This window comes from Colletotrichum paranaense, assembly GCF_030867605.1.
Source record: "Colletotrichum paranaense strain IMI 384185 chromosome Unknown Scaffold_5.1, whole genome shotgun sequence".
Classification (NCBI taxonomy): domain Eukaryota; kingdom Fungi; phylum Ascomycota; class Sordariomycetes; order Glomerellales; family Glomerellaceae; genus Colletotrichum; species Colletotrichum paranaense.
Window position 1 is genome coordinate 361,196 of NW_026848963.1, and position 13,540 is coordinate 374,735.

Genomic DNA, 13,540 nt, shown 5'->3' on the forward strand with positions numbered 1-13,540 from the left:
CAAAACTAGACTCCGTAGTAAACATCCAGCTCTTCTCCTTTCCATCTCAGCCAATTAGTGTAATTCACGGACGATTTTCATCCCAAGCGTGTGTTGAGCCATTTACATCAAAATACCTTATGCAGGATGTATGTCATCATTAGCTTTCACGCCACAACCAACCAAGGTTTTCCCCGGGTGCTACGTCCCACCCAAATTTCCCCAACCCCCAGAATGTTTCTCTCTCTTGCTTTGTTTAATGCCAAGAGCAAGCTACCCCTCATCTCCGAAGTTTTTAGGTTGCAATCGGATCATGTTCGCTGCTAGAACAGCCGGGTTGGAAAAGTCGTTTTTGTCGTGCAGGACGTTACACCCACTCTCTCTGACGGTGCAATTAAGCGGCGGAAAACAGGCGGAAAACTCGTGGGGAACTACCCCGCATGTTGATCACTTCCCTGTTGGCTTATGGTTATTGGACTAGCGGTGGATTTTCTCCTCGCTGATCTCTGGGGAACGGCCGATAATTCTGACGAAGCTAAGGTTCGTGGCCTGCTGGGTGAGCCGGCGCATCGCGAAGATGACCGGCGAACCCGGAGAGGCTGCATATGCATGGTGAAAGGAAGATTGTATAAATATCGGGTGTTCTCACCGCGAAACTCTTCATCGCCGTAGAAGGCTTGAAAACCATCCTGCTCCGGCATCAAGCTCCTCACAACTCCCTTCGTCCTTGGTCCTCATCCTCATACGGAACGATGGGCTTCTCGTTGAGACGTCTGGCCGTTGCTGCCTCCGCGTCAGTCTTCACTGGTCGCGTGTTGGCACAAAATGGCTCAGCCGCAGGTATGAAAGATGCCATGCTAGGATTCACCATGCGCGAGACTAACATTACAAAGGCATTGTCGTTGATGGCAAGTCTTTTGCCCTCAATGGCGACCATTCCTCATACCGCTTTCATGTGGATGAGCTGACTGGTGACCTATTGTCTGACCACTTTGGAGGGTCGGCTACGGAGAGCATGGAAATGCTCGCCCCGGAAATCAATGGCTGGGTTGACATGATCGGCCGGGTTAGACGAGAGTACCCCGACCTTGGACGTGGAGACTTCCGTGTCCCCGCAGTACAAATTCACCAGTCTGAGGGATACACGGTCAGCGATCTCCAATATCGATCCCACAGAGTCACGGCAGGAAAGCCTGGCTTGCCGGGTCTTCCGGCGACATTTGGAACCGACGATGAGGTCTCTACTCTGGTTGTTTCTCTGTACGACAACTACAGCTCCATTGCCGTCGATCTTTCGTACTCAATCTTCCCCAAGTATGATGCCATTGTCCGAAGCGTCAACATCACCAACGAGGGGGAGGGCAACATCACCATCGCCAAGGCCGCAAGTCTCAGCGTTGACTTGCCATTCGAGGACCTTGAGATGATCGAATTGAGAGGCGACTGGGCTCGCGAAGCCATGAGAGTTCGGAGGAAGGTTGGCTACGGCACGCAGGGGTGAGTGAAGAACGGTCGCTACTGTGCCCGTGAAGGACCATTGGCTGACCTGAATTCCCCATAGCTTCGGAAGTACAACTGGGTATTCATCCCATCTTCACAACCCATTCTTGGCCCTCGTCTCTCCAGACACTACCGAGTCCCAAGGCGAGGCATGGGGATTCTCTCTTGTCTACACAGGCTCGTTCTCCGTTGACGTGGAGAAAGGATCCCAAGGGTTTACCCGTGCCATGCTCGGTTTCAATCCTTACCAGCTCTCGTGGCCTCTTGGACCGGGAGAGACCCTCACTACTCCTGAGGTTGTCGCTGTATACTCGGATGCTGGTGTCGGTGGCGTATCCCGGAAGTTCCACCGGCTCTACCGCAACCACCTCATGAGAGGCCAGTTCGTCGACCAGACTCGTCCAGCATTGCTCAACAGCTGGGAGGGTCTCTACTTTGACTACAATGAGAGCACAGTTTACGATCTGGCACAGGAAGCGGCGCGACTCGGTGTCAAGCTCTTTGTTCTGGACGATGGATGGTTTGGTCAAGAGTACCCCCGACTGAACGACACAGCCGGTCTAGGAGACTGGGAAGTCAACGCGCAGCGCTTCCCCGATGGCCTCCCAGCTCTCGTCAATAAGGTCACCAACCTCGAGATCACGAACACGACAGATAAGCTTCAGTTCGGCCTCTGGTTTGAGCCAGAGATGGTAAACCCCAACTCTACTCTTTACCATGAGCACCCTGACTGGGCTCTCCATGCCGGCAACTACCCTCGAACAATCAGGAGGAACCAGCTTGTGCTTAACGTGGCGCTCCCAGAGGTGCAGGAGTTCATCATTGATTCCGTCTCCAAAATCCTCTCCAGCGCCCCCATCTCTTACGTCAAGTGGGACAACAACAGAGGCTTCCACGAGACCCCCGTCCCAGGCATCGGTCACTCATACATGTTGGGCATCTACCACGTCTTTGAGGTCCTCACCTCGCGATTCCCAGATGTGCTCTGGGAAGGCTGCGCATCCGGAGGCGGTCGCTTCGACCCTGGCGTCCTTCACTACTTCCCTCAAATCTGGACATCTGACAACACTGACGCCCTGGACCGCATCTCCATTCAGTTTGGAACTTCCCTGGCGTACCCCCTCTCTGCCATGGGTGCCCACGTCTCTGCGGTGCCCAACCACCTCACTGGCCGCACGATTCCAATCAAGTTCCGTGCTCATGTCGCCATGATGGGCGGATCCTTTGGCCTCGAGCTGAACCCAGCCGTGATCTCCGCTGAGGATAAGGTGCAGATCCCCGAGCTATTGGCCTTGGGCGAAGTAGTCAACCCCATTGTGATTGGAGGTGATCTGTGGCGTCTCAGTCTGCCAGAGGAGTCCAACTGGCCGGCTGCCATGGTCATCTCGGAGGACGGGTCGCAGGGCGTGCTGTTCTACTTCCAGGTGCGCGCGCTGTACAACCACGCCCTACCGCGGCTTAAACTTCAAGGACTGGACCCGACGGCCAAGTACTCCTTGGATAACAACGGCACCTATTCTGGTGCTACGCTGATGAATACGGGTGTGCAGTACGCTTTTGATGGTGACTACGACAGCCGTGTTGTGCTTATTTCGAAGGTATGATGGAAGCGCCGGATGATCTAGTGGACGGCAGTCTTGCGAAGATGACTAGAGAGACTTTCAAGCAGAAGCCTGAGTGATGACTAGAACTAATCTTAATCACTTGACTCATCCCTCGGGAACCACGGCACAATCCTAGGCCCCTCTCCAAGACTTGAGATGCAACACGTTGCCCATGACTTACCTAGGGTACGCATTGAATAACCCGCAGACGAAATCAATCACTTATGTTAGGTGGGCTACGTATCGATGTTGCTCAAAGAGCACGTGGAATGACGCATTGATGTTGCCGCTCAACTCAAGGGCATGGCCCGAAACCTTGATTGAAGCTATTTCCTATTTCGAGCTTCGAGGCCATTTTGCACAGACTTTCTTCTTTTCGAGCCAATGAAAGACACGGAATTGCGACCCGACGAATCATGAACGAAGCCCGGAGGGCCGGAGCCGACGATAGCACTCGAGTCTCAAGCAACTTTCAAGGCTTGCCGTGATTTCAAGCTTGCAACATTCTCTCAGTGGCTCTCTTGAGTGGGCAAATAGACACCGTATCAAATGCCTTGACAGCAAGTAAGTGGAGATCCGAACATTATTTGGCGCGGATTTCAATCGCACTCGCTCGCCTCTCAGAGACTCACTTGCGGCTTGTCAAAATGGATGGAATTCGATCCCGGCCGCAGCCTCCAAGAACCGCCAATAAGTCGAAGTCCCGCCCAACTACCCGAGTCAAGACCGGCTGCAGGACCTGCAGGTGCGCTCACATCATTTCGTGTTGTATTTTCATGAGAATACCTTCTAATTGATACTGAAATTCAGGATCCGAAAAGTAAAGTGTGATGAGACCCGGCCAGCTTGTCGACGCTGTGTCACCACAGGCAGGACCTGCGATGAGTACGGCATTTGGAGTTCTAGAACCCAGAGTCCAGCCCCATTCATGTCGCAACAGGCATCATCTATTTCACTTCGCAACATCCGCACCTCCGTCTCGGGGCTGTCGGACGCTGAGAAGAGGCTGTACGAGTGGTTTTCACGTCGGACAATCGCCAAGCTGGCAGGGATATTCGACTCTACTTTCTGGGAAACCATCGTGCTCCAGACCAGCTCGAGAGAGCCCGCCGTAATGCATGCGATCTTGGCACTTGCCTCCGTTCACAAGAAACAAATGACCGATGCCGGCTCTTCGCCCAATCGGAGGGTCTCTCCTTCCTTAGACGTCCAGGAACGCAGCACATTACAGCACTACAACAAATCAATAGTCCTTCTTCGAGAACGTCTGGCCTTGAACAATCCCATGTCGGCACGAGTGGCTCTAGTTTCTTGCATTCTATACATATGTCTAGAGTATATGCGTAAGAGATTCAGGGCAGGCCATTCTCATCTGAACCACGGCTTGAACTTGTTAAGTCACACCATGCCTGATCTCAAGTCCGGAAACGGCATAGGCGATGCTCGCTGCAACCAGGCGTTAGATCCCATGGTCGGATGCCTTATTGACACACTCTCACAGCTCTACTATCAAGCGAGATCACTGAGAGGTCCATTTAGCCAGGAAAGGCAGACCGATGGACTGCGTCCCTTGAGACAGCTCCCCGACTTTTTCGGGTCATTAATTGAAGCTCGGAATCATCTAGATCAACTTCTAGTCAGGGCTCAGCGACTACGGCGATGTTGCCTAGCGAGTGCCACAAGTCCCGACGTGTCTCAAGCATTCGAGATGCTTGTCATTCAGTCATGTCTGAGGAACGACTTGATATCATGGTCGCGCGCGTTCAACCTTATGAAAACTAAGAGGTGGACTCATCTATCCGCCCGGGAGCGTTTGCCTTTCCGCCTCCTATCTGTCTATCACACGATGGCACACATCATCACGGAGACATCTCTTCATCCGGGCAATGAGCTCATCTTTGATAAATTCATCTGGCATTTGGACATGATGGCGGAGTCATCCAAGGAGATCCTTACCGCGGCAATACCCACCATTGCGGCAGATCTCTCGTCCGGGCACTGTACAACCAAGTTTAGTTTCACTGCCGACATGGGTCTTATACCACCGCTTTACTACGTCGCCCTGAAATGTCGCAAGTCACGCACCCGATGGCAAGCTATCGAACTCATCACTGATGGCTTGCACCAGGAACGAATGTGGGACGCGACTCTCGCGGGGACCGTGGCTTCTGAAGTAATAAGAATGGAGGAAGGGGACTTTTACGAAAACGTATCTTCGAGGAACCAGGTCTTGGAGACCAAAGGCCTCGCTGAAGAACAACCAACTCCACCGACATTGCCAAATGATCGTAGATTGCTCAACGTTCGGTTGCTACTACCAGACGATTCTCTAGGAGAGTTGGCTTTCTCAGGTACAATGAGATGCCCAGACGGTACGTTGAAACCTTTCAAGAAGGTCTACGACGCGAAGACCCGGAACTGGACGTTTGCGGGAGTACTTTAGCTGGAGAAAACACCTCGAAGTAATCATTCAAATGTGTGAAGAGATGTTTTCACAGACGTCTAGAAGCTCTATGGTTTGAAAAGGATTGGACTTGGCGCTCTGGACATGCTAATTTAGCCTACTTCCTCTATGGGCATTCGATCGGCTTCTTTGTCCCCTGCAGCTGCGATTTGAGACTATGTATACTACTTGGCATTGAAGAATAAGTGTCAAACACAAACTCTAGCTAGTCAAGCTTGAAGTGTCCCGTGAATTCTCAGCCTAAGTTAAGCAACATACCCAGATGAGTCTCTCTTGGGCAGCTGCCGTTCTTCTCGCTGGTGTCTCTCTTTGGCAGCATTTCCAACCTTAGACCCCAACTTTGTTACGGCTCGAATATAAATAAATACACCAAAGGAGTTGAGAACGAGGCGGTGTTACTCTGCCTATTTCGAGCTACCAGTGTTAAGCTTGATGTTGCGGTTTGCCCGCTCGCAAAGCGTGTCATCCTATTGGCTGTCGGACATTCGGCCTGAAATTCTTTGCGTGCTGCCCCAGATCCCCGATGGACCAGAGTATATGATTCGGGATAGAAGAGAAGATCCAGATGAAATTGACTCTTACGAAAATGTCTATAAAGACGCGGATTTCCTTGACTATCTCATGACCTAATCTTGATGCCAGCAGTCGCTTCATGGTCACCACCCTCCTAGCAACTTGTACCGCTCAACATACGTTACCCAGCCAGCATTCACGGACACCAAATGGCATGCAAAAGCGCATCCTGGCTCCCTTCACGGGACATCACATCCCTACAGGGCAAAGTGATCCTCATCACAGGCGGGAGCAATGGCCTCGGGCGCCAATCAGCCATGGACCTTGCAAAACACAACCCAGCTGAGATTTGGATCGCGGCCCGGAGTGCTCCCAACGCCCAAACCGTCATCAACGCAATCGAGAGCACCTCCCCAACGGTCTCTGTCAAGTTTCTAAAGCTCGATCTCACTTCCTTTGAATCTATACGCAACGCTGCAACCACATTCCTCTCAGCGGCATCCCGTCTCGACATCCTCATCCTCAACGCGGGCGTCATGAACGTCCCTGCTGGAAGTGTGACGCAGGAGGGCTACGAGATGCATTTCGGGACCAATCATGTTGGTCACGCCTTGTTCGTCAATCTTCTTGTTCCCATCTTGCGAACGACAGCCTCCGAAAGTGATGTTGGCGGCGGAAAAGCCGACGTCCGCGTCGTCTTCGTCAGCTCCGTGGCTCACAAGTACCCACCTTCTGGCGGTCTGCAGTTCGACAGTTTCCATCCAAATGGCCGAAGTAAAAGACTTTCGGCAAATGCTCTCTATGGACAAAGCAAGCTCGCCAATCTGCTGTACGCACGGGAGATGGCCAAGAGGTACCCTCAATGGACGACCGTCTCCATCCACCCAGGCACAGTCAAGACCGATTTGCAAAAGTCGACGGATGGCAGTCTGCTTATTAGAGCATTTCAGAAAGTGGTCGTTCCACTCATCGGAGTCGACGTAGAGGGGGGCGCGAGGAGCCAGCTGTGGGCTGCTACTGCCGATGGGGTTGAAAATGGCGAGTACTACGAGCCCGTGGGCGTCGCTGGCAATGGCAGTGCTTTCGCAAAGGATAACAGCCTCGCACTCAAGCTGTGGGATTGGACTCAAAAGGAGATTGAAAACATGCATATCTGAACATGAGGCTCGATCATCTGCCGGGCCTTCTTCAGAACAGTAAGACGGCCTGATACCTTACGCTAGGTCATTGCTTGAGGTGCCGCACAACTAACAAATCCAGATTCATTCGTGGAGCATTTCCTTGGAATCTTGGGCTTTAAATGATTGAAGAGGTGGTGGGACCAAAATAGAAAACATGTCAAAAGAAAGACTTCTCTCCTTCGCTCAATTGACTTGCATCCACATCAGTCCTGAGCAGCGTCTCCTCAGCCAGCACAGGTGTACTTCCTTCACCAAATAATCTCCACTGCGCGGGGGCCGGGATGCCAAAGTAAACAGCCGAAAGAATACTCCAGGCCCTCAATGGCTTTCCGCTGGTGAAGATGCGCCCGAACAGCTTTCCAAAAGTCGGTGCCGCGCCCAACGGTGCCAGCAGACCGTCCATATACTTCACAAACTCCACATTTAGAGCGTGCCTGTCCGAGTCGATCATGTGCTTCTTCCGCCAACCCCTCATCGTGCGGATCTCCCTCATCATCTCCTCCTCACCGGGCAACTTTACGCTTCCCTTGATGACGGCGGCAATGTACCGTGCCTGCGCCTCGGAGACTGGTGTCACGGGTCCGGCTTGCTCGGTCTGGCCCATGACATAGAGGTCTTTCCAAGTGGGCGGTACGATGGACTTGTACAAGTCAACGTGCGGGGCTGGCGCCTCTTTGCTGGCCAGCGCGCCTGGTGGGAGATATGGCTGGTCGACGATGTGGTATCCGGTGGCAAGAACGACTACGTCGGCGTCGAGGGAATCGCCATTCTCCAGAATAACACCAGTCTCGGTGAAGGAGGCGATTGTGGTGCGACGAAGGGAGAAAATACCGGTCTGTAGCTTTTCAACGAAGTCGCTTCGGATGGTGGCGTTCTGTGCCATGAGGCCGTGATCTGGCTGAAGCTCCGGTGGCATCTTGCCTTGGGCATGGTTGAGTATCTTCTCAAAGAGCCACTCCTGGACGCTTGCGGGAAGCCAGGTCTGGCTGCTACGGCCTGTGAAACTGGGTCAGCAGAGGATCCAATCAAGGGTTTGGCATGCAACGGGAAAGACGTACTGTCCCACGCCTCTGTGGGTTTACCCAGGACGAATCGAGGCAGAACCCAAGCGCCTCGACGGTTAACAATTGTGAGCTCTTTTGCCAGCGGGCCAACTTCACACGCAACGTCGATGGCCGAGGACCCAAGACCGACGAGGATGACCTTCTTGCCCTCGTAGGCGCTAGGCTTGCGATAGGAACGACTATGTAGCACTTCACCCTTAAAGGACTCTCTTCCCTTGTATTCGGGGACGAAGGGCTTGCTGATAATGCCAGTTCCGCAAATCAGAGCATCAAATGCGAGCACTTCTTCCCCGTTGCCATCCTTCTCGCTTCCCCTACGGACCCTCACCTCCCAGCCGCCCTCCTTGCGAGGCTCGCATCCCACGACTGTCGTCTCGTAACGGATGTGCTTCTCAAGGGCAAAATGCGCGGCGTACTCATTCAAGTACCGCAGATGGAGCTTGTGGGAGTAGTAGATCGGGTACCGCGCCGGATCAATCGGGAAATCACTGTAGCCCGTGGTCAACCGGCAGGAGTTGAGCATGACACCGGGGTACATGCCGGAGCTCGTCTCTGCACTCGGATCGGGGTTGTAAAGCCAGAGCCCGCCGAGCGCGGGCGCGCGCTCGAAGCACAGCACCTCCAGGCCCGCTGCAAGGCATTCTTTGATAGCGACAAGACCGCTAGGTCCTGGGCGTCGTTAGCGTCCTTGTCATATTCATGAAGGGGCTACTTCGGAGTTTCTCTTACCTGCGCCGACGACGGCGACGCGCTTGCTCTGAGATTCCATCCTTGGTGGGTGTTTGGCACGAACACACGAAGATCGCCGGAGAAGCAACGTGGATCGAGATGATAACTTCAAATGCCTGGGGCAACGGATGTATTCAACTTATCTGGTTTCGCGTTCGCAGGAAGTACTTGTGCTGGAATTCCCCCCTGATTGCACTACTCCTTTGTATTCTCGTTAAGTGCTGACGGGCGTCAAGCTAGCGTATACCACCGCAGCCATCCCTGCCTGTGTAAGCACGAATACTGGTGCCTGCCAATCCCTAGAGTGGTGGTCAGCAATGTGATTGAGGATTGAAGGATTGCCAGCAGAATATTAGTGGAGAGATAAAATCTAGTTATGGGCTGTCAAACCAATCTCCTGGGTCAGCAGTTGTATGCACGTTGACTTTCACTTCCGGAATGGTTTTACAGCCACCACTCCCAACCGCTAGAGCGGTCCACGCCTGTCAAAGGCATGAAGCTTCTGGTGCGTATTCAAGCTCCAGACCGACTGGGACTGGCATTCTGACTATACCTAAGTGTGCCAGGATTGTGTCAAAGTTTCGCTTAACATGTAGAAAAATGGAGGAGTTTGCGTGACAGGTGACGACGTCGCTTCCAACATCTTTAAGATCTATGAATCTATCGTAATCACTGCAGCTGCAGCTTCTATTTGGTAATGACAGCTACTTCACAGCTTCCTTTCTCCCAGCCCTTACTGACCAGCAAGGAACCCGTTGATGTTGGCGGTGATATCAACCAACGGCCACTCAGTTCGGTTGCCGGCCAGCGTTCCCGCGACCTTGGCGTCACCAAAGTACTCCGTTACAGAGTAGACGCTGCCACCGATCTGCACAGTCGTCACTGTCGAGCCTCCATCAGCCAGGTACGCGTTGGACACGGTTCCTATGACAGCAGCGGACTCCCACTTAGCATCGGCCGAGTGCAGTACCACCGTTCCCTTTTCGTTATCGGAGACGAGGATGACGGTTCCGTTGTAGCGGGAGGGGATCGAAACGCCGTCGAGCGCTGCGCCGATGGTGTCCGCCGAAGTAAGAGGGACCCGGACCGGCGTCGAGCCCGTGGCATTGGCGGTGTCGAACCGGTAGAGCTGACCGTCCGAGCTATCGGCGACGAGGAGCGCCTTCCCGTCGGGGGAGGACACGAGCCCGGAGAGTCCGTGGATGGAATGATTGGCGGGCGTCTTGAGGTACCACGCAACGGCCTTTGAGCCGTCGGGGCTGATGCGGATGATGCTGCTGGGGAACGTGCCGAGGGCGTACGTGGTGCCGTCGGGGCCGTGAGCAGTGTCTTGGAAGCCGCCGTACACGCCGCCGGTAACCTCGGTCAGGTTGCGCTGCCACAGCACCTCCTTCTTGGTGAGATCGTACTTGACGAGGATGTTGTCGCCCGTGATGTTCTGGCCGCCAGTGTCGAAGGCGGAGCCGGCATCGATGATGATAGAGAGGCGGTCGAGGGGATCGACGCGGACGCCGCTGGAGTGAAGTTCGGGGTTGAAGCTCAGGCCTGGGATCTCGATGGTTTGGATTTCGGACGTGGTAGGGTTCCAGGCAGCGACACTGGCATTGTAGAGGACACTAATAGGGTTAGCTTAGAGCACTTTTCCGTCGCGGTGAGCGTCTCTCGGTATGGACTGGGGGAACCTTACCTGAAGTAGGCCACACAGCGCTTGGTGTCGAAGTCTGCGTTCTCGGGGTACAGCTGGAATGAGTTGACGGTCTGATTCCCGGTCACCTGGGCGCAAGCCGTGGTAGCATTATGATACTTTGTCGGGCAAGCTTGGATGGCCGGCAAAGCCAGCAAAGGCAGAACGAGGGTGAGAAGTCCGGACATGGTAATGAGGGTTTTGTAGTATTGTCAACGAAAGTCAGTTGTTGGAGATGGTATCTAGAGCTCTTCCTGTCCAACCCGGGACATTGTGAAGCTTATATCCTCACCTCTCCGTCTACCAATCTACCTTTCAACACTTACAAATGCAGAAGACTTTACGGATACAAAAACCGCAGCACGTCAGCGCATGTCATCTCATTTCTTCGCGATGCTACGGCTGGGACCGAAGAGGCCCCGCATCCATGGTATGCCCCGGCACGGCAGTGCGAGTTGACTCGTGCGCGCGCGCGGTCCGAATGGAGACAAGCAGAATGCTTTTTCAGCCCTACGGATCCAAAGAGCATCCGACGGGAGCTAATTTCTGTTAAGCTCTTCATCATCTTCATGCCCAGCAACCTCTACAGATTTAACATAGATCTACACTACGGATACTACGTGACATGCCAATTACCCTGCCAGCCTTTGAATCAGTCCCGCTTTAGGATTGCTCAGGTTTGAGAGACTCAAGCCATTTCATAGCAACTTTGTTTACAGAATATAGGGACGATCATAACTGTAGACGCAGCCCGGGCCCCAGTACACCCAGGCATCTAAGACTTCTGATAGCTGTTGTCTGCAGAATACCGTATTGAGCAACCTTGCATTTGTAAAGTCCTTACTAGCCACTTTGAGAGAAAATATCCCGACCTTGGCGACCCACAACGAGCAGCATGTGGTTAGTCAAGGCAGAAAAGGAGTACAACACCCTTCTTAACCTTCTGTTGGTAGGTTTCATACATGGCGAAGCAAGCTTGGATGACGTGATCTGTGCTCAACTCAAGTTCCATGGTAACGCATCACCTCCGGAAAAATAATTGTCTATTTTACATGGCTGTACAACTCGTATTGACTTTCAAGTAGGTAATGCCAACGTCGGCTCCGATCACCGACTACGGAAATCGGTTTCCGAGGGCTGCGGAAAGCGCGCGGCGTGCTGAGCCAGCAAGCGTGCGTCGTGTACGAAGAACTATGCTCGCAATACCACCTACCATAGCTCTTTAACTCGAGAGAAGCTTCCAGAGCCCTGTTACGTTAGTCGACAGGCATTAGACATATCTTTCTCCGAAGTAAAATACTCTCTGCCGCCGGATTCCGGCGATATTGACCCCACTCTCGGCATGTTGCCCGGTTCACGGGTCCACTCGGACCGGGCAGCTCGGTAGAAGGGGCCTGCCGGAGCGGGACGCAGTAGCCTGCAACCTACATTAGTACCTTAATGCCTTGTACGACACGAAATGATGGGACGTAGGCGGGGTTGATCGCAAACATCACATTGTTATAGCATCACCATACAAGCTCCCAAGGGGATCGAAGATGTGCCCGTTGCTACTAGTAGATGAGCCACCAACATCTACCGGCAGATTGGTATGGTTCGGCCAGGCCATCTCTTTTACCAACTCAAGCTGCCAATCAACAATAAAGACGTTGAAAAGGCAACATCAATTCTTCGCGAGGTAACGAAACAAGCCTAATCTAATCGGAGACCACTACATCTCCAAACTACCTAGATAGCCGGTTGGCCTCATCAACAATGAACCACTCTCTGCCGAGGTCACCTCAGCAGCAGCGGTAGTCGCGAGCGTCAACCAGATAAGGTATCACATGATACCGCGTCTTGTACACAACACCACATGGAGCTAAGGTGAATCCCCGTCGCCAATGTAAACACCTCGCAAGAAAGCAAAACGGCCTACGGTCGCTCCAACGCCAAGTGGCAGAGGCCATCTCCTGGCCAGTGGCCAAGCACAGCCAAAGACAGCCGCCGGCTCGGCACCAAGCACCTGTGAGGCTCTAACTCTCGAATACGAACGCCAACGAACGGCTCTGCGCCAATAAGCGCTGCCGTTGTTTTATCCCCGGCGCCATCGCACAAAAGACCTCCACCCTCATCCCCTAGATGTACATGTACCCGATCTGGAGGCGCATTTTTGTCTCTTGTACCGGAAGAGAGCAATACGTGATTCGAAGCACGCACACGATAGCCAAGTGGAGGCTGTGCAGACTGCAGAGTGCATAGCATCTCATGCACCTCCATCTCACAGAACTCAACCTGTCACTCGTCCATCCTGACTGTCTTAGACAGCCACCCCCACACTTTCTTTTCTCTCCCGTTTGCCCCTGATTCCTCGTTCGCACGGCGATGTCTCTTATCAGCCCAGAAGCCCCCCAAAAAGCGACATGGCTGCCAGCCCGGTGAACCATTCGACCACCCAAAGAAGAAAATTTGACAAAAGGGTCCGTTCCAAGTGCCCCTAACGTCGAAAACCTGTGGTGCTGTCATGTTGAGCCCAATTTGAACCCTCGTCTAAACGAGAGACATGTCAGATCCGCTAAGTGTAAAGCCGAGACATGCTAATGTCCCCGGACGCGGCGCAACGGAGTTCATCACCGAGCGAAGAATAGGAGACATGAACCCGATAAGCAGAAGGAAGAAGCGGCAAGGAGGCGAAATCTCTTTTTTGCCCGCAATGAGTGAGATTGGCACTCCTCAAAGGCGCTACATGCACTCTGCATAATATGTACGGAGTACATGAACGCACGTACGAGTTAGAGCATATCTTAACACGCTGATCGACCTACAGCTGCTGTGCGACGAGG

General features: G+C 53.2%; 5 protein-coding genes across 5 annotated transcripts; 3 read left to right on the plus strand and 2 right to left on the minus strand.

Moving 5' to 3' along the window:
* Positions 1-731: 731 nt before the first annotated feature.
* Positions 732-3,083, plus strand: CPAR01_06426 (alpha-galactosidase 2; the record flags this gene model as incomplete). Its single annotated transcript, XM_060490698.1, has 3 exons — positions 732-819; positions 873-1,476; positions 1,541-3,083. The coding sequence occupies 3 exons, from the start codon at positions 732-734 to the stop codon at positions 3,081-3,083; spliced, it is 2,235 nt and encodes a 744-aa protein (XP_060349572.1).
* Positions 3,084-3,730: 647 nt separating this feature from the next.
* Positions 3,731-5,526, plus strand: CPAR01_06427 (uncharacterized protein; the record flags this gene model as incomplete). The annotated part of the gene is made up of 2 exons (XM_060490699.1): positions 3,731-3,828; positions 3,894-5,526. The coding sequence occupies 2 exons, from the start codon at positions 3,731-3,733 to the stop codon at positions 5,524-5,526; spliced, it is 1,731 nt and encodes a 576-aa protein (XP_060349573.1).
* Positions 5,527-6,377: 851 nt separating this feature from the next.
* Positions 6,378-7,217, plus strand: CPAR01_06428 (uncharacterized protein; the record flags this gene model as incomplete). The annotated part of the gene is made up of 1 exon (XM_060490700.1): positions 6,378-7,217. One exon carries the CDS (start codon positions 6,378-6,380, stop codon positions 7,215-7,217), a length of 840 nt encoding a protein of 279 aa, XP_060349574.1.
* A 181-nt stretch (positions 7,218-7,398) lies between these two features.
* Positions 7,399-9,074, minus strand: CPAR01_06429 (uncharacterized protein; the record flags this gene model as incomplete). Its single annotated transcript, XM_060490701.1, has 3 exons — positions 7,399-8,237; positions 8,300-8,974; positions 9,035-9,074. The coding sequence occupies 3 exons, from the start codon at positions 9,072-9,074 to the stop codon at positions 7,399-7,401; spliced, it is 1,554 nt and encodes a 517-aa protein (XP_060349575.1).
* Positions 9,075-9,767: 693 nt separating this feature from the next.
* On the minus strand, positions 9,768-10,906 carry CPAR01_06430 (uncharacterized protein; the record flags this gene model as incomplete). The annotated part of the gene is made up of 2 exons (XM_060490702.1): positions 9,768-10,650; positions 10,722-10,906. 2 exons carry the CDS (start codon positions 10,904-10,906, stop codon positions 9,768-9,770), a joined length of 1,068 nt encoding a protein of 355 aa, XP_060349576.1.
* Between the last annotated feature and the right edge of the window lie 2,634 nt (positions 10,907-13,540).